This window comes from Perognathus longimembris, chromosome 6 (genome assembly GCF_023159225.1).
Source record: "Perognathus longimembris pacificus isolate PPM17 chromosome 6, ASM2315922v1, whole genome shotgun sequence".
Classification (NCBI taxonomy): domain Eukaryota; kingdom Metazoa; phylum Chordata; class Mammalia; order Rodentia; family Heteromyidae; genus Perognathus; species Perognathus longimembris.
This window is the reverse complement of record NC_063166.1, coordinates 13,925,882-13,947,366: the sequence shown is the minus strand read 5'-3', so window position 1 is coordinate 13,947,366 and position 21,485 is coordinate 13,925,882. Positions and strand designations below refer to the sequence as shown.

The 21,485-nt window shown below is 47.1% G+C and overlaps 1 protein-coding gene across 1 annotated transcript; it reads left to right on the top strand.

Moving 5' to 3' along the window:
* Positions 1–785: 785 nt before the first annotated feature.
* Msh5 (mutS homolog 5) lies at positions 786–21,259 on the top strand. The gene is given in 25 exon segments (XM_048348212.1): positions 786–1,583; positions 1,841–2,003; positions 2,164–2,287; positions 2,984–3,064; positions 3,203–3,265; positions 4,676–4,815; positions 5,058–5,221; positions 5,481–5,516; positions 6,561–6,643; positions 7,511–7,556; positions 13,263–13,401; positions 13,528–13,590; positions 16,271–16,399; positions 16,621–16,693; positions 16,834–16,943; positions 17,159–17,239; positions 17,491–17,578; positions 17,785–17,974; positions 18,104–18,230; positions 18,570–18,719; positions 19,202–19,276; positions 19,470–19,613; positions 20,406–20,543; positions 20,677–20,750; positions 20,954–21,259. Coding segments are annotated over 25 exon segments (2,742 nt in total). The 5' UTR covers positions 786–1,434; the 3' UTR covers positions 21,066–21,259.
* The last annotated feature ends 226 nt before the right edge of the window (positions 21,260–21,485 follow it).

The window sequence follows — 21,485 nt, the reverse complement described above, 5'->3', positions numbered from 1 at the left end:
TAAAAAAAATAAATAATAAGTATTTACTTCTAACTAAAAGCCAGTTGTTCACGCCTGTAATCCTCAGCTACTCAGGAAGCTGAAATCTGAGAATTGTGGTTCACAACCAGCAGGAGCAGGAAAGCCTTTGAGACTTCTTTTTTGGCCAGTCCTGGAACTTGAACTCAGGGCCTGGACACTGTCTTTGAGCTTCTTTGGCCCTTTACCACTTGAGCCACAGTGCCACTTTCAGCTTTTTCTGAGTAGTTTATTAGAGATGAATGAGTCTCACTGACTTTTCTGACTCTGGCTTTGAAACACAATCTTTAGGTCCCAGCCTCAGGAGTAGCTATGATTACAGGTACGAACCCCTTGTCATCAGTTAATCACCACAGAAAGCATGAAGTAGAGCTGTAGCTCAAGTGGTAAAGGGCTAGCTAGCCTTGAGCAAAAAAGCTCAGGGACAGCCCCCAGGCCCTGAGTTCAAGCCCAGACCCAACTCACTCTCTCCATATGTATGTATGTATGTATGTATGTATGTATGTATGTATGTATTTCCCCTCACAAATGTCTCCCTTTTCTTCACTCCTCTCCCCTCTTCCCCCCAAACACTCAAAACCAAGCTTCATGAAACAGAAACAATTAATTTCATCACTTGGAGTTTATCACCTATTCCAGAGTAGGCATAAAATAGATGCTGAGGGAATGAATGAATGAATGAATGAATGATACTTGTCATTAGAGGAGTGCACTAGGGTAGGGAGGTATGCACATAACCCTATAAGGGTATAGGTGTTTTCATTTGGTCTACTTATTTTAAAATTTGGTGTAATTTGAATATTTTCACCTCCTGGGAGGGGTATGAAATAAAACAGATCCTGTCGTGTCTTTGTGGGGATGGTCATGGCTTGCACCCAGGAAACAGGCAAAGGAAAGTGGAAATGAGAGTCTTGTTTCTTCTTTCCACTTGTTTATTTAAAACACTCACGTAGCTCTCACTTTGTTTGCCAGGCAGTGTTCGGGGTTCTTTATAAATATTAACTCGGAGCAAATATTAACTCAGAGTTCTTGGCCAGGGTTGAATTAATTTTGCTTTTCTCCACTTCCGGAGCGGGGGTGGGAAGGGGGGGCCAGGGAGAAGAAAAACGCTCTGTCGCTTTAAGGTCGGCTACAGCCAACCCCTCCCCCGGCCAGCCGCAGACCCTTCCCCAGGCGGAAGTCAGGCTCCGCCAGCCGACTCCACCCCGGCTCCGCCCCGCGACAATCAAAGCCCTGAACCCTGTGAATCGGAGACCCGGCTGCTAAGCAACGGCAAAGGGCGGGAAGTTTGAACGTTTAAGGAGCGCCCTCATGGAAGATAAACCAATCAGCGCCCAGATCCGTCATCTCTTCCCCGCCTCCTTTGCGCCTTCGTCGAATCGCTACATAGCATCTGGATCGCTCTGACCAATAGCTATGAAGAGGGCGGGACGTGAGCGCGCGCTCATCCCGCCTTCGCACCGGCGCGGCTTCCCGCCTGCTTTGGCGGGTTGTCCTGAGGTGGGACGGGTCTCGAGCTTCTCTCTCAGCCCGGGTGACGGAAAAGGCGGGGAAAACGCCGCGAGGTGGCCTCACTGGTGGGGCGGGGCTAGGGCGTGGAGCCGGGATGGGGGCGTGGTTGGTAGCGGCCCGCGTCTCGGACCGTGAAGCCTCCCCCCCATTCACACTACAAAATCTGTGTGACAGAAACGCGGGTGGGGCGCTCCGGGGCTTCCCACTCTTACTTCCGTGAAGTACCCGCGAAGCTCCCTCTGCGTGCCTCTCCCTGTCACGACAGCCCTCCCCGCCCTCGGTAACGAAATGTCACGTTCTGCATCCGCAGAGCCTTCAAGTCCATGGCTTCCTTCGGAGCATCCCCAGGCGGGACTCCTCAGGCCCCGGGCCCGGGACCGAGGTCGGCCTCAGCCGGCTTCCCTACCCCGGCGCCGGGGCCTGAGGAAATCAGAGAAATCCAAGAGGAGGACGAAGACGAGGAGCCGGCCGAGGTGGAGTTGTCAGGGGATGTCAGGGTGTTCCAATGCAAGGGGATTGGGAAGCGCTGGGTGATTTGATAAAATGGTGAACGAATAGTTAATGTAGCCTGGCAAAATCCTACACTTGCCAGTGGTGCAAATAATTGGCTTCCTTTCTTCCTCGTGGGGGCAGATCCATCTGTGTGTGCTGTGGAATTCAGGCTATCTGGGCATTGCCTACTATGACACTAGTGATTCTGTTATCCACTTTATGCCAGATGCCCCCGACCATGAGAGCCTCAAGCTTCTCCAACGAGGTGAGGGCAGAGCCATCAATGCCTCTACTTCCTAGAACTGCAAGTGTGATTCATTCATATGTCCTTATTTGACAATTTATGGATTATGGTTGATTATTAAACACTTCCATACTTCCCATCTGGGCTGGCTTCAAACCGCAGTCCTCATATCTCAGTCTCCTGAGTAGCTAGGATCACAGGCATGAGCCACTGGCACCTGGCCATTTCATTATTCTTTTTTTTTAATTGAATTTTATTGACAAGGTGATGTACAGAGGGGGTAGAGTTACATAAGGTAGTGAGTACATTTCTTATTTGTTGCACCCTCCCTCATTTTTCTTTCCCTTCACTAGTTCAGATAAGCATATATACAATATCCAGTGTACCAAAATCACATACAGTGACCACAGGAGGTACGCCAAAGGAACCATTTCGATATTCTTAAGTATTTACAATGTGTTAAGTGCTGCAGGTATTGTCCTGAACATGTAAGTTATGACGAGGGATTTAGGCTAGTGACAATCTTCAGGACATCCTTCTTTCCTCCTACACTCTGTAAGACTTTTAGAAACCATAGAATGAGACTTACCTATGCTCCCAATGTACTCAGCACTTCCGACTTTTAGAGAAAACCTGAGGAGAGAGGGTAGCCAGAGTTCCCTCTTCCTTAAAAGATAACGATCCTTTAACTCCTTTGCTCTTTCTTCTCTTTCCAAGTTCTGGATGAAATCAATCCCCAGTCTATTGTTACGAGCGCAAAACAGGATGAGAATATGACTCAGTTTCTAGGAAAGCTTGGTAAGGGCGAGGGAAAAGGAGAAAGGGCTAAGTTATGGAATGTTCAAAGAGGCTAGATAGAAATGGGTGATTGGGAGAATGGGATGGAGGCACAGACTCAGATACATGCAATAATGGTTCTCTCTTTGCCTCCCACAGCCTTGGAGGAGGAGAGAGAGCCAAAGAGACCTGAAGTCGTATATTTGCCAAGTGTGGATTTTGGTATCTCCTTTGTCCCTTTGCATCCCATCCTGATAGCCCTCCCCTGCTCCACCCATCACAGGAGTTCAATTCTCAGAGAGAGAGAGAGAGAGAGAGAGAGAGAGAGAGAGAGAGAGAGAGAGAGAGAGAGAGAGAGAGAGAGAGAGAGAGAGAGAGAGAGAGTGTGTGTGTGTGTGTGCTTTTGTCCCTGACCTTTTGTGCTCAAGCCTAACACTTTAGTACTTGAGCCATAGCTCTACTTCTGGTGCTGTTTTTGGTGTTTAATTGGAGATAAGAGTCTTGTGGACTTTCCTATCCAGGTTGGCTTTGAACCATAATCTACACATCTCAGCCTCCTTAATAGCTAGTATTATAGGCATGAGCCACCAGCACCAGATAGCTTTTTTTTTTTTTACACTAACCCCACCTCTTCATTCTCCTTGACCTGTTTAAGATCTCTGTTGATTTTTGTTCTTTAATAACTTCCAGTGAAGACTTAGGTTGGGCATTTTTAGGGAGTAGAGCTTTCCTTGAGTGGAAGGAGTGATAAACTTTTTGAACAGCTTTGTTGGAATTTTCTCTTTAAGTCATTTGTTGATATTAAAAAAAAAAGACCTGCTTTGGTGACCCTGATGGCCATAAGACACTTTTATAAACTTCCCAGGTTTGCAAAATTACAGGTAATGCCCTATATTAAAGCATTAATGATATCAGTTCCTCTTATTAGCATAATCTTTTGGACTAACCCCCTGCCAATTCCAGATAGATATCTTTCTCTCCTGCATCATTTATCTTTTTTTCCTTCTGAGAATAGTAAAGAATCACAGTCATCATCTGTTTAAAAATTATTATAATATACTTATTTTATTTAAAGTAATTACTTATTTATTGTCAAAGTGATGTACAGAGGGGTTACAGTTTCATATGTAAGGCAGTGGGTACATTTCTTGTACAATTTGTTATCTCCTCCCTCATTACCTATTTTATTTTCCACATATTCTTTTTCTTTCTCAGATTGTGCCTTTAGTCAAACATCTTTCTATTATACGTAAAAAAAACAATGTATTTAAGAATCTGGGCTGGGAATATGGCCTAGTGGCAAGAGTGCTTGCCTCATATACATGAAGCCCTGGGTTCGATTCTTCAGCACCATATATATACAAAAAGGCCAGAAGTGGCGCTGTGGCTCAAGTGGCAGAGTGCTAGCCTTGAGCAAAAAGAAGCCAGGGACAGTGCTCAGACCCTGAGTCCAAGCCTCAGGACTGGCAACAAAACAAAACGAATCTGAATTTTTTTTCATTAGCTTTCCATTAACTGCCCATGTTAGCTTGGACAAGTTCCAACATTTCTCTTGCTTTTACTGTCTTGTTCTTAAAATGGAGTGAAAAAAAAAATACCACTAGACCTTTCCCTCCCCAATTTCCCAAATAGGTCTAGAGATAAGCAAACAACGTCTTCTTTCTGGAAACTACTCGTTCATCCCAGAGTCTATGACTGCCACTGAGAAAATCCTCTTCCTCTCCTCAATTATTCCTTTTGAATGTCTCCTCCTGGTGAGCTGGATCCTAGGAGTAAGGGCTGGGCTGTGTAGCTGATTGGAGAAAAGCACAAGCATGCCAGTCCTAGGGCTTCATTCTGGAAGGTACTGGCCCATTTCTGGAAAATAATAGTTTTCTCTATTGTTGTGCATCCTCTAGGATACAGCGATCCCTCACCTATTGCAGGAGTTACCTTCCAGAGACCCCCATGATAGGCTAGAACCCACAAAATAGCATTAAGTGAGCCCTGATATAGCAAGGGAGGACTGTATTAGCATTTACCCCTGCTGAATAAATAGGGGATTTATCCAGTGCTTATCCCCTCCCAGGTTCGGGCTCTTGGAGGATTGCTCAAGTTCTTGGGTCGAAGAAGAATTGGGATTGAGCTAGAAGACTATAATGTCAGCGTCCCCATCCTGGGCTTTAAGAAATTTGTGTTGTAGGTGATTCACTCTAATCTCAACCAAGTAAAGTGGGACTGGGAGGCTTAAAAAGTGAGCCCCAGGCTTGGGGATGGGGGCAGCAATCCGGGGGGCGGGGGGGATGGTGAAATGTGCTAGGACACACAGGATAAAGGGCAGTGGAGCTGTGGGGAGAAGATCGAAATCATATTCAGAGCAGAGAGACAGGAGTGGAGTTTTGGAATGAACTCACATCTCTCATAGCCCAACTACCTTGTCTGTGTTTTCTGTCCTCAGGACGCATCTGGTGAGCATAGATCAAGACACTTACAGGTGAGGAGGTAGAGGCAGTCTGCCCTTGTGGAGAGAAAAAGACTGAGTCTAATGTCTAGTAATATATATTTTTTTCTTTTGCCAGTTCTGGGGCTTGAATTTAGGGCTTGGGCACTTCCCTGAGCTTTTGTGCTCAATGCTAGCACTCTACCACTTGAGCCACATGGAGGGGAACAAAGTCACTTCTGGCTTCTTCTGTTTATGTAGTACTGAGAAATGGAACCCAGGGCTTCATGTATGCTAGGCAAGCACTCTACCACTAAGCCACATTCCCAGTCCTGCTCTATTAATCTTAATGAGGCTTTAATTTCCCTAAGCCTGAAGCTATTAAGGTCTCTGTCTCTGAAGGAAAGGATGATAGGTAAAAGAAGATGAAGGGAGAAAAGCACAAAGGTATTTCTCCTTTTCCCTCCTGATTCCCTGCCTCCCTCCCGATTCCCTGCCTCCCTCCCTTTCTTTTCTCCTTCTTCCTTCCTTTTTCCTGGGAATGGAAGCTGAGGCGTGATATATGCTGGGCAAGTTCCTTTCCCTTGGGCTACACCCCCAGTCTATCACCCTCTTTTTCTGAAGGGAGAAACTGAGGCACAGAAAATCAAGGGATAAACCTTGCGTCAAGACAGACTCAGGGGTAGGGACTTGGCTGAAGTGCTAGAGTAGTTGCCCAGTGTACAAAAGTCCTAGGTTTAGTACCACCAAAGTGTGGTGGGGGAATACAATCTCAGGAGCATTGTCCCAATCCCCATTCTATTTTTTTCAATCATTAATTCCCTTCGCCTTCAAAAATCTGAGTTATCATGGGGCTGGGAATATGGCCTAGTGGTAAAGTGCTCGCCTCGTATACATGAAGCCCTGGGTTCAATTCCTCAGCACCACATATATAGATAAAAGCCAGAAGTGGCGCTGTAGCTCAAGAGGTAGAGTGCTGTCCTTGAGCAAAAAGAAGCCAGGGACAGTGCTCAGGCCCTGAGTCCATGCCCCAGGACTGGCAACAAAAACAAATAAAAATCTGAGTTATCCCCAAACTCTTCCATTTCTCCCTGACAGTGTTCTACAGATTTTTAAGAGTGAGTCTCACCCCTCAGTGTACAAAGTGGCCAGTGGACTGAAGGAGGGGCTCAGCCTCTTTGGTAGGTGTACTCCGTTCTCTATATGCTATAAAACCTGCTACAAAAGCAGTTGGCTGCCAAGATAAATCTTAGCCCATTTCTTCCCATTGCATTCCCATTACCAATTTTCTCTTCCATGCCAACCCACATTTCTGGATTGTAACTCTTTTGAGTTTGTTCCTGCTCCTTTATCTTTCTATTTATGCAGTGTTTTCGGTACCAGCTGCAACTACCAATTCTTCTTCTTCTTTTTTTTTTTTTTTTTGGCCAGTCCTGGGCCTGCGCACTGTCCCTGGCTTCTTTTTTTGCTCCAGGCTAGCACTCTGCCACTTGAGCCACAGCGCCACTTTTGGCTGTTTTCTGTATATGTTGTGCTGGAGAATTGAACCCAGGGCTTCATGTATATGAGGCAAGCACTCTTGCCACTAGTCCATATCCCCAGCCCTGCAACTACCAATTCTGTGTTCATTCCCTGGGTCTATACGAATGTTTCTTCTAGTTGGGAACCTGTGGCTTTAGGAGGTCCTGTAGAAAGGAGTAAGTCACTATGGTAACCGCCTGTATTTGATTGCAGTCTTTATCACATGCCTGTGGCTTTAGGGTATATTAAAGAGATGACAGAAAGTATCTGCATATCTCAGTGGATTGTACGTAATTTTTACATACACATATTGGGCTCTTGGTGAGTCATAGCTCGGCCTGTTCTGAGTGTTCTTCCGGCTGAGTGTTCCTGTGAGTGTCCATTCTGTCCCACATCTCCATGTATGGTAATGCTAGCCCAACTGTGTGGCTAGATGCCAACTCTGGCAGCTTTTTTTACTGTGTACCTGAACTTGTAAGCCATCTTGCCTTATAAAATGTTCATTCCCTGTCCCCCTACCCTCCCAGGAATCCTCAACAGATGTCGCTGTAAGTGGGGAGAAAAGCTGCTCAGGTGAGTGGACTCAGACAAGCTACATACACATGCCTGAGTCCTGTGTGTATGTATTCTATGTACTGATGTCTACTTATTGCCTAAAGATCCTCACACACCAATCTGTCTACTACTAGTAGTAAATAACTACTCTTTACTGAATACTGGCTAAATGTATTAACTCTTCCAGTAGCACCATGTAGTAGCTGCTGTTATCGTCATTTTATGTTGTCAGCACAGATATACATTACCAATTGGTGATACAGACTTGCTTACACACAAGTAGCAGGAACAAGACCACAAACACTAAAATAACCTAGAGGAATATCTTTAATAAATTTAAAAAATCATTTCACATGTCACTGGGTGCATACCTTTAATCCCAGCACTTAGGAGGCTAAAGGAGAATTGAAGCTAGGCACTGTTAGCTCACTCCCGTAATCCTAGCTGCTCAGGAGGCTGAGATCTGAGGATTACAGTTCAAAGCAAGCTGGGACAGGAAAGTCCATGAGACTCTTATCTCCAAAAAGTTACCAAGACAGCAGGAAGTAGAGCTGTGGCTCAAGTGGTAGAGCATTAGCTTTGAGCAAAAGAAGCTCAGGGACGGCTCCCAGGCCCTGAGTTAGAGCCCCAGAACTCTCCCTCCCCCCCCCCCCCCAAAAAAAGAAGGAGGATTGAGAGTTTGACCAAACTAGGATACATAGCAAAGCAGAAAACAGAACCTACTGCAGGGGTCTAGGACTCCAGAATGGAAGAGCATTTGTCCTGGGTTCTGTCCCTGGCAAAGCAAAGTAAAACCAAACAACATCAAAAAGACTCACACCACATCTCAAAACAAGTTCTCGAATTTGAGCTATTTTTTGATGTCTCACACTAGTTTCTGTAGTTTTGAAACTCTGTATTTAGAATGCTAATTGCATATAATTGCCACATGTAGTTTCTTCAGGCACCTCAAAGTCAGATCAGCCAAACTGATGCCCTGCAGATTGGCTCTGCCTGCATTTTTTTTTTTTTGTTAATGGCATTGCTGGCAGTATACTACTCAAGCTATGAACCCTGGATTGATGCTTATCCCCCACTCCATGTTCAATTATTCACTAAAGTCTACTGATTCTATCCCAAAATCTCAGCCATCACTTTCGCCCTCTTCCCACTGCTTCAGTCCTGGCAATCATCATTTCTAACCCAGAGCAGGGCATTTGTCTCCAGATTGGTTTCTTTACCCCTAATCTCTTCCTTTTCCATTTAATCCTTCTAAAATATCAGCCATTCCAACACAGAGATATGAACATATTACTTATTTTTATTAAAAAAAAACAAACCTTAAGTAGAAACAAAATAACTGGATGAAGATTAGCATCTGCCTTGGTATGAGGTTGCAGTATGGTGTTCAGGCTCACATTCCCACAGTCCTCAGAAGTCCTTTCCTATTTAATCCAGCGAGTATTCTATTTATTTAGGGCTTCTTGCCATTATAGAAACACACCATACCCGTGTTTATCATTTTTCATTCTGGAAAGTCTTTTGCCTGTATCTTCCTTGTAAAAAGCTTCAAGATTCAAGCCAGCTATCTGATTTTTTTCCTTTCCTTTGTTTTCTTCCTTCCTTCCTTTTTTCTTCTTTCTTTCCTCCCTTCCTCTTCCTCTCTTCTCTCCCTCTTTCCCTCCCTTACTCTTCCTCTCCTCCCTCCCTTCTTCCCTTCCTTTTCTTCCATGCTGGCACTGGGGCTTGAACTTAGGGCCTCATTCTCTTATTTGCCTTGTTTCCCCTCAAAGCTGTCACTCTACCACTTGAGCCATACCTCCACTTCCAGCTGCTGTCTTCTTGGGCTGGCTTTGAACTGGGATCCTCGGATCTTAGCCCTCTGAATAGCTAGGCTTACAGTTGTGAGTTACTAGTACCTAGTCAATTATCAACTTCCTGATGAAAATTTCACAGGAGGGCAGAGGTATGACTAAATTGGTAGGGTACCTGTTAGCCAGTATAAAGCCATGAGTTCAAATCTCAGTGTTACAAAAGCAGCCCCTCTCCTCCCCCCCCCCTTTTTTTTAACTAGTTCTGGGCCTTGAACTCAGGGCCTGGGCACTGCACAGTCCCTGAGCTTCTTTTGCTCAAGGGTAGCACTCTACCACTTGAGCCACAGCTCCACTTCCAGCTTTTTTTTTTGGCCAGTCCTGGGCCTTGGACTCAGGGCCTGAGCACTGTCCCTGGCTTCCTTTTTGCTCAAGGCTAGCACTCTGCCACTTGAGCCACAGCGCCACTTCTGGCCGTTTTCTGTATATGTGGTGCTGGGGAATCGAACCCAGGGCCTCATGTATACGAGGCAAGCTCTCTCGCCACTAGGCCATATCCCCAGTCCCCAGCTTTTTTGATAGTTTATTGGAGATAAAAAGTCTCACTGATCCTTAGATCTCAGCCTCCTGAGTAGCTAAGATTGGAAGTGTGAGCCACCTGTGCCTGGATACCAAAACCGTGTTTATTTTTGTTTTTGTTGGTCTTGGGGCTTGAACACAGTGCCTGGGCCCTGTCCCTGAGCTCTTTTGCTCAAGCCTAGCACTCTAATGCTTTGAGCCACAACTCCACTACCCATTTTGTGGTGATTAATTGGAGATAAGAGTCTGATGGACTTTCCTGCCCAGGCTGGCTTTGAACTGGGATCCTCAGATCTCAGCCTCTTGAGTAGCTAGGATTACAGATGTGAACCATTAGTACCCAGCTACACAAACCTTTTGATGTGCATTTTTCTTGTGCTCATATAGTGCTTGTTATATATATGTATGTATACACATATATATTTTGTGTGTGTGTGTGTGTGTGTGTGTGTGTGTGCACGTGCGCTGGTCTTGGGACTTGATCTCAGGACCTGGGTACTGTTCCTGAGCTACTTTTGCCCGAGGTTAGTGCTCTACTACTCAAGCTAAGCTCCATTTGTGGCCTTTTTTGGGGGTAGTTTATTGGAGGTAAGATTCTCATGGACTCTTCTTCCTGGGCTTGCTTTGAATTGCAATCCTCAGATCTCAGCCTCCTGAGTAGCAAGAATTATGGCCTTGAGCCTCTGATGCCTGGCTTTATTTATGTTTTTCATTTCCACTGTCATAGCACGTTGGAATTAGTCATTAGAGAATCTCCTTGTTTCTATAGCTGTGAACAGTATCCAGCAGCCATTTCTGTTTATCTCAGTGCCTGCCTGGCCTGTAGGTGGAGTACTCTGAGTAAACATAGTACACAAATCCAAGCATACCATTCCCATCATCTCTTAAAAACTCAGAGTGAGGTGCTGGTGGCTCACACCTGTAATCCTAGCTACTCAGAAGGCTGAGATCTGAGGATTTCAGTTTGAAGTCAGCCAGGGCAAGAAAGTCTGTGAGACTCATCTCTAATTAACCTCCAGCAAACTGGAAATGGAGCTATGGCTCAAGTGGTAAAGTATGAGCCTTGAGTAGAAAAGCTCAGGGACAGTACCCAGGCCCTGAGTTCAGGCCCTGTAACCAACCAAAAAATTAAACAATAATAATAATAATTCAGAGTGGAAACCTTTGCTAGCCTGCAGGTACACATCCTTTCCCCATAATCCTCCTCAGAGGGGATTAATTTAGGATAATCTCTGAGGTCATCTCAAGGCAACTGGTAGGGTAATTTGCCCCAGTGCTTCAAATTTAAATCTCTAAGCTCAATCAGGGATGAAAGGAAGGAATTCTCAGTGGAGAAGAGAAGTAGCCTACAGATGAGAAGAATATCTGGGTGCAGAGGTGGGATATGTGACATGCAGGCCATGAAATCATAACCAGAAGGATGAACTAAGGACCCCACTGGCTTAAAGCTGACAGGGTGCTTAGAAGACAACTGAATGTCACAGTATGCTCTAAGGAGCACTGCTCTGGCAGTCTGGAGAGCTGAGTTTAAGACCCAGATATACTTCTCATTAGCCGTGCTGTGTATCTGCAAAGGGCCTCAGTTCCTCAGCTATAAAATTAGGCAATTTGGTTTGACTATGATCTGCTAAGCCACTAGCAAAACATCAGAGAAGGATACCTAGATGTTTCAGGAAATGTCTGCTTAATGAGGCTCATATGCTTTCCAAAAGTGGGGACAGATATTTGTAGATGGACTTACACTGCTGTGACAGAAGCCCTCTGTAACCAAGGAGAAAGTAGACGGGTTCATTCTAGTTGGAGTGTATCCTCAGGCCCCAGTGTCTCTATACATTGTCTCTGATAAAATGCTTAATGGTTTGTTCTAATGTAGAGAAAAATCCCGGGGCTCAGCTTCTTAGTTTCACAACTCTTCATTACTATAGGGAGATAGGAACATCCAGAATTAAATAAGCATAGATGGCATATTTATTTCTGCATACGAACTTATTAGGAGATGATATACAAAGTCATGAGCAATAATTTAAAAAAATCTATAGTCACAGCCCATTTAAGAAAAAGGCACTCTTGTATGAGTATGTGGTTGTATATGTTGAGAATGAGGCTTAAATCCAGGCCTTCTGCTCTAGATAGCTTTTTTCACTCACAGCTGGTGCTCTACCACTGAGCCATACCTCCCGTCAAGAATAAGATGCTCTTTGGCTGGGTATTAGTGGTCCATGTCTATAATCCTAGATACTCAGGAGACTGAGATCTGAGGATTGAGGTTCAGAGCCAGCTCAGGCAGGAAAGTTCATGAGACTCTGATCTCCAGTTAACCACCAAGAAAGCTAAAAGTGGAGCTGTGGCTCAAGTGATAGAACAAGGGCCTTGAGCAAAAAACTAAGGGACAGTACCCAGACATAATGCTCAAGCCTTAGTACTGTCATGAAAGAAAAAGAGAAAGGAAGGAAGGAAGAGATCAGAGAGAGGAAGGAGAGAAGAAAGAAGGAAGGAAAAGAAAGGGGGGGGGGGAAAGCCAGGGACTGTTGGCTCACACCTGTAACCCCAGCTATTCAGGAAACTGAGACCGGAGAATCGGAGTTTGAGGCCAGCCGGGGCAAGAAAGTCTGTGAGACTCTATTGCTAATAAACTATTCAGAAAACAAAAAACAAAATGGATGTGGTGCTGTGGCTCTTGTAGTAGAACACTATCCTTGAACAAAAGGCCAGGGACAGCACCCAGACCTGGAATTCAAGCCCCAGGACCAACAAAAAAAAAAAAAAAGAAAGAAAAAAGAAAAAGAAAAAAGAAAGAAAGAAAAAGAAAAAAAGAGTAAGACAATCTCCATAGATGTTTCTCAGATGTCCCTCCCCTCCTCAAATGTTTCTCCTTGCAGAGACAGCCTTTACTATGACTTCGAGGCTTAGTATGGATTAGTTTCTGTATTTTCACAGAAAGAACTTGCTATTACCCAGAGAGACTTTCACAGCTAAATACAGATATGCAAACTCATCCTGACTCACCCTCTCCTACCGCACCACAGAGAGAGCAACGGCGTTGGCACACAGATACTTGAACACACTGCTCTCCTAAAATATTGACAAGCTCCATCACACAGCCACATGGAATAACAAATGGGCTTATCGATCAAAATCATGCTATACAGACAGTTTTGTCACAACCAAGTTTCAATAAACACACCCACATAGATAGGACACTGCCCTTGCTGGTATATTCCTGTAACAAGTTGGAAATCCATAGTACCACAATCCCCAGGGAGGGACTTCCAAAGACATTTTGGAAAATTGAGATCAAGACAAGAAGGGGTACAAGTGTAATTTCTCAGCTTTTCACCCCACCCCTCACTTCCAGGCTATGGTTCACACGTCCAACACAGGACCTGGGGGAGCTCAATTCACGTCTAGATGTTATCCAGTTTTTTCTGCTGCCCCAGAATCTGGACATGGCTCAGATGCTGCACCGGCTCATGAGTCACATCAAGAACGTGCCTGTGAGCCCCGGCGTGGGGAGCTGGGATGGGAGAAAGGAGGTTGAAGGCTGACATTGGATGGTGTGTTTCTTGAGAGACATCCAGGGGGGGAGAGGGGAAAGTGATTATTTCCTTGTCTGCCTTTAGCTTATTCTGAAACGCATGAAGCTGTCCCACACCAAGGTCAGTGACTGGCAGGCTCTGTATAAGGTAAGGCCTTCTCTTCTATTGATTTTCTTGTTAATTTGTTTTTATTGGGGTATAGGACATACAATGATAAAGGTCACCTTGGGGCATGCCCCTTCCCCCATCCATTGGTTCTTTAAAAATCTTGCTCTGGTAGCCTAGGCTAGCCTCCAATATGAGATCCTTCTATCTCTGGTCTCCTGCGTGCCACCACACACCATGTAAGGCCTCCCTTCTAAAACTCCTGAAGTCCAAGTTAAATTTGCACTTTGATCCAGACCCCTACAGTGGTCACTCAGTATAACTTTATCCTACTACTCTTAAAATGACCCTCAGATCTCAGCCTGCATAGCAAGGATTACAGGCGTGAGCCTCTGGTGCCCAGTTTAGAGGACCTCTCACTTTTGTTTGGCTTTTTCATTAAAGGCACACTTTACTATTTGACCCACACCCCTACCTCCACTTCCAGCATTTTACTGGATAATTGAACATGAGAGTCTGAGCCCCCAAATTTGTCTGCCTGACCTGACTTTGAACTGGGATTCCCCAGCTATCAGCTTCCTGAGTAGCTAGAATTACAGGTGTAAGCTGCCAGTCCCTGGCTTAAAACAACAACAGCAACAAAACAAAAATTAAAAACACCACTTTTGTATTGTGGAAAGCATCAAAAAATAGTTACAGGCCAGGGCTGGTGACTTACTAGCTATAATCCTAGCTGCTTAGTACACTGAGATTTGAGGACTGAGGTTGGAGACTCTTATCTCCAATTAATCAGCAAAAGTCCCCAAATGGAGGCATGGCTCAAGTGGTAGAGCATAAGCCTGGTGAGAGGCCTGAGTTCGAGCCCCAATAGGGACACATACATAAAAAATAATTTAGAGCTGGGCGCCAGTGGCTCATGCCTGTAGTCCTAGCTACTCAGGAGAGTGAGATCTTAGGATTGTGGCGCGAAGCCAGCCCAGACATAAGAGTCCCTGTAAGACTCTTATCTCCAGTTAACCACTCAAAAACCGGTAGTGGAACTGTGGCTCAAAGTAGAGCTCTAGCTTTGAGCAAAAGAGCTCAGTGACAGTGCTCAGGCCCTAAGTTTAAGCTCCACAACTGACATAAAAAAAAAAGAGAGAGAGAAGAGGCTGGGAATGTGGTTTAGTGGTAGAGTGCTTGCCTCAGCACCACATAAACAGAAAAAGTCAGAAGTGGCGCTGTGGCTCAAGGGGTAAAGTGCTAGCCTTGAGCAAAAAGAAATCAGGGATAGTGCTCAGGTCTGGAGTTCAAGCCCCAGGACAGGGGGAAAAAAGAATTTAGAAAAAATAGTATAATTAATCCCTCATACCACTATATAGTTACAACACTACAACTAATTCCAATCTAGCTTTATCAATATTTCCTCCATTTCTACTTCTTTTAAAAAATTTTTAATTCAACATACATTTTTTTTTTTTTTGGCCAGTCCTGGGCCTTGGACTCAGGGCCTGAGCACTGTCCCTGGCTTCTTTTTGCTCAAGGCTAGCACTCTGCCACTTGAGCCACAGCGCCACTTCTGGCCTTTTTGTATATGTGGTGATGGGGAATCGAACCTAGGGCCTCGTGTATCCAAGGCAGGCACTCTTGCCACTAGGCTATATCCCCAGCCCTCAACATACATTTTTAACATGAGGTTTTATGGTGATATTTCCATATCTGCCCACAGTATACTTTGAATAAATTCATCCCCTCTATCATATTCCCTTTCCTTCATCATCTAACACTTGGGAGGCCGAACATGATTAAATAATTGCTCTATAGTTACCCCTATTTCTTTGTAGTCTTAGTATTTTAAAAAGATGCAACTTTCTTTTTAACTGTTCTTTTTTTGCCTTTAAATTCTTTTCTGTCTTTTTTCGTGCTGGTTATTATTTAGATAGTCTCACTTCCTGCTCGGGGCACCTGTATTTCAAGCCACCTATTTTTGGCTTTCTGTGCATGACAGGGTTACATCACCACACCCATCTTCTTCCTTTGATTTTTTTTTTGGGGGGCCAGTCCCGAGCCTTGGACTCATGGCCTGAGCACTGTCCCTGGCTTCTTTTTGCTCACTTGAGCCACAGCGCCACTCCTGGCCATTTTCTATATATGTGGTGCTGGGGAATTGAACCCAGGGCTTCATGTATATGAGGCAAACACTCTTGCCACTAGGCCATATTCCCAGCCCCATCTTCTTCCTTTGAGATGGAGTCTTAGAGACTTATCTGGCCCAGTGCTAGTAGCTCATGCCTGTAATCCTAGCTGCTCAGGAAGCTGAGATCTGAGGATCGAGGGTTCAAAACCAGTCTGGGCAGGAAAGTTTGTGAGATCCTCAGCTTCAATGAGCCACCAGAAAATTGGAGGTAGAGCTGTGGCTCACAGTGGTAGAGTGCTAGCCTTGAGCAAAAGGGCTGAGGGACAGTGCTCAGGCCCTGAATTCAAGTCCCAGGACCAATAACAACAAAAAAGACTTCTCTGCCCAAGCTGTCCTCAGACCGTGATCCCCCCAATTTCAGCCTATCACGTCGCTAGGATTCCAAGCATGAGACACTAGTTAGTACCTGAACACCTTTTCTTCCTTTTTAAATTTTTTTCATTTTACTGCATCTTCTCCCCTTGGTCTTCCTTCTTCTCAACCTGTCCACGTTCCCTCCCCGCTGTGCTCCTGAGTGGGGTCACCTCCTTGTGGTTTCCCCTGTAGACGGTGTACAGCGCCCTGGGTTTGCGAGATGCCTGCCGCTCCCTGCCCCAGTGCATCCAGCTTTTCCGGGACATTGCCCAAGAGTTCTCCGATGATCTACACCACATCGCCAGCCTCATCGGCAAAGTGGTGAGTGGGAGGAAAGAGACAGGGCATCTGGGGAGAGGGGGAAAGGGACGAGGGTGTGGAGAACGTGGGGTGGCCGATGTGGACACGTGAGCTGATGAGATGGCGGCAGAACATTGGCAGTGCTTGGAGGGCTCGAGTAGGATGGGGGTGGGGGAGAAACGGAGGAACAGGACAGAGCTGGTCCAGGGGGAGGGGAAACGGCTTCTCCTTTATCTCCGCAGGTGGACTTCGAGGGCAGTCTTGCTGAAAATCGCTTCACCATCCTTCCCAACATAGATCCTGAAATTGATGAGAGTGAGTGTTGAGGGTGCGACCTGCCTGTGAGCCCATCCATGGGGTGCCCCCTCAGCAAGCCGCCCCCATAGATGGGGATCGACCTAGCAAGGAGAGCAGGGTCCTCACTTTTCATATCCACATGTCTTCCATGCTTCGAGAAAAACGAAGGCTGATGGGTCTTCCCAGTTTCCTCACTGAAGTTGCTCGGAAAGAGCTGGAGAATCTGGACGCCCGCATCCCTTCGTGCAGCGTCATCTACATCCCCCTGGTGAGGGTGGGAAAGGAGGTGGACCACCAGGGGGCTTTGGGAGGCGGTATTGGGCTTGTGGAGGCCATATTAGTAGCTAAGAGAACTTGTGGGGGAGTGTCACCTTTGTGTCACTTTCACCTCCAGAAGGAAGGCCTGGGGGATACATACAAGGATCTTTGGGCCTCCCCTAAGGAAAGAAGGTACCCCCAATCTTATGTCTTTACTCTCTCCAGATTGGCTTCCTCCTTTCTATTTCCCGCCTGCCATCTATGGCGGAAGCCAGCGACTTTGAGATTGAGGGAATGGACTTTATGGTGAGAGCCTCAACTCCCCCTCCCACCCCTCCACCCCCAGCCCGGGACTGATTAAGGAAAATGAATCTCCAACTAAAGGAAGGATTTTAGTCCATTTTGAGATCTCCTCCGTGGTTTTCCTTTGAGATTTACCACCTCTGAGACAAAGGAGGAAAGTCAAGTCGGGGGGTACTAGAGGTTGGGTGAGCAAAGTGAGAAGGTTGTGAAGGAGTGAGAGGTGTAACGCCATCGCCTTGAACTCTTGTACCCAGTTCCTCTCGGAGGAGAAGCTGCATTATCGGAGCGCTCGAACCAAGGAGTTGGATGCGTTGCTGGGGGACCTGTACTGCGAGATCCGGGGTGAGAGGAGTGAGGCTGGTGGGGGGCAGGCAGCCGGCTGGGGCTCTGCTGGCCTCCTCTCTGCTCTACACCTTCCCCACCTCTGGCGGTCTCAGGCACTGGCTCGATCTCGGCTGCGTGTGCGCCTGGTTCCAGGTGTCTTGGGTCTCTGTCTCCCATGCCTTGTCCTCCGGGGCTGACTCATTCCCTCCCTCGCCTGCCCCCAGACCAGGAGACCCTGCTAATGCACCAGCTGCAGTGCCAGGTGCTGGCACGGGCAGCTGCCTTGACTCCAGTCTTGGACCTTGCTGCCCGCCTGGATGTCCTGCTGGCTCTTGCCAGTGCTGCCCGGGACTATGGCTACTCCAGGCCCCGCTATTCCTCCCAGCTCCAGGGAGTAAGAATCCAGAAGGGCAGGTAAGAATGCAGGGGGGGGGGGTGACCTAGACACAAGGTGCCCAAAGGCCCCATCCTCTGAGGTGGGGGTGGAGTGGGCCCCCCATCTGGGTCCATGGGCCATGGAAAGTGCCTCTCTGCTCACTACAGACACCCCCTCATGGAACTGTGTGCAAGAACCTTTGTGCCCAACTCCACAGAATGTGCTGGGGACAAAGGGAGGGTCAAAGTCATCACTGGACCCAATTCCTCAGGGAAAAGCATATATCTCAAACAGGTTTGAGAAGCCCTACATCCTGGCCCTCCCCCCAACCTGCCAGCCAGCCCCAGCCCTCTGTTCTTCCATCTTGTTTTCTACCTGACAACCATGTTCCAAGAGATCTTTCTATGATTTGATTTCCCATGATCCACCTCTAAATAAGTCCATGCTACTTTGGAATAGGCCTCTGCTCTGTCTAAAGCTGGTGGGGTGGGGGGAACCGTGTGTTAATACCTTTGTTCTTCTCTTAGCTGGTGTCCATCTCTCTTTGATCTATCATCCTTGGCCTCAGCGAAGCCTCACGCTTACTTTTGCCCACACTACCCGTCTCCGTGTCCTGTCTCCTCTTCTGTTCAGGTTGGCTTGATCACCTTCATGGCCCTAGTGGGCAGTTTTGTGCCAGCAGAGGAGGCAGAAATTGGGACAGTGGATGCCATCTTCACCAGGATTCATAGCTGTGAATCCATTTCCCTTGGCCTCTCAACCTTTATGATTGATCTCAACCAGGTCAGAGCGAGCAAAGGGAGGAGGGATCCAGATTGGTTCGGGACAATAGAGAAGGAACTATCTCAGCAGTGCTCAGAATGCAAAAAGTGATACCAAAACACCACTTGAAAGCTGAGCACCAGTGACTCATGCCTGTAATCCTAGCTATTCAGGAGGCTGAGATGTGAGGATCACAGTTCAAAGCCAGCCCAGGCAGGAAAGTCCATGAGACTCTTATCTCCAATTAACCACCAGAAAACTGGAAGTGGTGCTGTGGCTCAAATTGGTAGAGCACTAGCCTTAAGCAGAAAAGCTCAGGGACAGCTTCCGAGCCTTGAGTTCAAGCCCCACAATTCACTCACACACACACACACACACACACACACACACTCTCTTGGGCTCTGTGTGAGACAGTATTAGCAAGGAAAGGATGAACAAAACCTGTGGACCATTAGAGGCCCCTGAGTGCTAATGGGGCTTCCTGTCCACCTCATGTCCACTAGGTGGCGAAAGCAGTGAATAACGCCACCGAGCAGTCTCTGGTCCTTATTGATGAATTTGGGAAGGGAACCAACACGGTAAGAGGGGCACTGAGGCAAGGGAGAGGGAGAGGGAGGAGGATCAAGGCGCAATTGAGTATAGCCGGGCTTGGGAAAGAACACGGATATGTGGGCAGAAAAGAAAATGGAGACGAGGAGGTGGGGCAAGGCCAGGGCAGGTGCAGAGGGAGCTGCTCGGAGCTCAAGCCCCTCCCTCCTGCCCTTGGCGCAGGTGGATGGACTGGCACTTCTGGCTTCGGTGCTTCGACATTGGTTGGCGCTTGGACCCACGTGCCCCCACATTTTTGTGGCCACCAACTTCCTGAGCCTTGTTCAGCTACAGCTACTACCTCAGGGACCCCTGGTACACTATTTGGTGAGGAAACTAACCTACCTCAGTGACCCTTAAATTGAGTGTGTTCCCAAAGTGAGGATTGGTTTCTCTATCAGAGCAAGGGTTCCCTAAGCAGGAGCCCCGGTTCCTCTCCTCCTCTCAGTCCACACAGGAATTGGCCAAGGTTCCCCTCTCCGCCTTGGGCAGGAAGCAGAGTGGTTGATGACATACTGTCCCCTCCCCCCTTTAAAGCTCTCTTTTATTTATTTATTTATTTATTTATTTAGCCATCCCTAGAGCTTGCCTCAGGGCCTGAGCACTGTCCCTGGCTTCGTTTTACTCAAGGCTAGCACTCTGCCACTTGAGCCACAGCACCACTTCTGGCTGTTTTCTTTTCTTTTCTTTTTTTTTTTTTGCCAGTCCTGGGCCTGGGACTCAGGGCCTGAGCACTTGCCCCTGGCTTCTTTTTGCTCAAGGCTAGCACTCTGCCACTTGAGCCACAGCACCACTTCTGGCCATTTTCTGTATATGTGGTGCTGGGGAATTGAACCCAGGTCTTCATGTATATGAGGCAAGCGCTCTTGCCACTAGGCTATATCCCCAGTCCCTGGCTGTTTTCTATATACGTGGTGCTGGGGAATCAAACCCAGGTCTTCATGTATACAAGGCAAGCACTCTTGCCACTATGCCAAATTCCCAGCCCTCTCTTTTTATTTTTAAAAATTCTATTTATGTGGTACAGTTGAACCCAGGGCCTCATGCATGCCAGGCAAGCACTCCCCCACGAAGCCACATTCCCAGCCTCCACACTGACCCCTTTTGTTCTCTTCTAAGACCATGGAGACCTGTGAAGATGGGGACGACCTCGTCTTCTTCTACCAGCTTTGCGAAGGGGTTGCCAGAGCCAGCCATGCCTCGCACACCGCTGCCCAGGCTGGCCTGCCAGACAAGCTCATCGCTCGTGCCAAAGAGGTGAGGAGCTTCTGTGTTCTACACTTTCACTTCGGAGTTCCCCTTGTCCCTTCTCTTGGAGATCTGGGCCCCAAATAGTCTTTTCCTCTACTTCAGCTCCCCATACCTCTCCCACCTTCCATCTTGCTCCTAGGTCTCAGACTTGATCCGCAGTGGAAAACCTATCCAGCCCGTCAGGGAGTTGCTCAAGGAGAACCAAATGGAAAAGTGAGTGCGTGGCCGCAGAGCCTTCTCTGGGCAGCGTCTTCTACCCAGAGGCAAGCCTGCCTCCAGCTGTGCCCTTCAGTGACGTCTTGCCTCTTCCTTAAACCCCTGAGCTGGCAAGCTGATGGCTTTCTTATGCAGACTCTCCTGGGCTCAGGGACTGTTACCCAGCCTCTCATCACCCCGCCATTCTCTGTCTTCTTCAGGTGCCAGGAATTAGTGGAGAAGTTCCTGGAACTGGATTTAGAAGATCCCAGCCTGGACCTGGACATCTTCATGAGACAGGAAGTGCTGCCAGCTGCCACCAGCATCCTCTGAGAGTGCTTCTGCCCTCCCAACTCCCTGAGACCCAGAGCCTGCGGGCCCTCTGTTTCCTTATGCCCTTCAGACCCAGAGTCCTCCATTTGCCTAGAAAATTTGTTTCATAGCAAGAATAAAGGAGGTTTTTATGGATGAAGTTATTGTTTCCTTAAGCTATCCAAAATGGGACAAGAAAAAATAATAAACATCAAGCAGTCCACAGAGGAACATGCCTTGTCTCAGTTAAAATACAAGGGCACTTCTGTAGGGAGACCTTCAGATTCTACCTCAAGAGTTTTTTGGTTTTGTTTTGTTTTGCCAGTCCTGGGGCTTGAACTCAGGGCCTGGACTTTGTCTCTGAGCTTCTTTTGCTCAAGGCTAGCACTCTACCACTTGAGCTATGACACCACTTCTGGATTTTCTGCTTATGTGGTACTG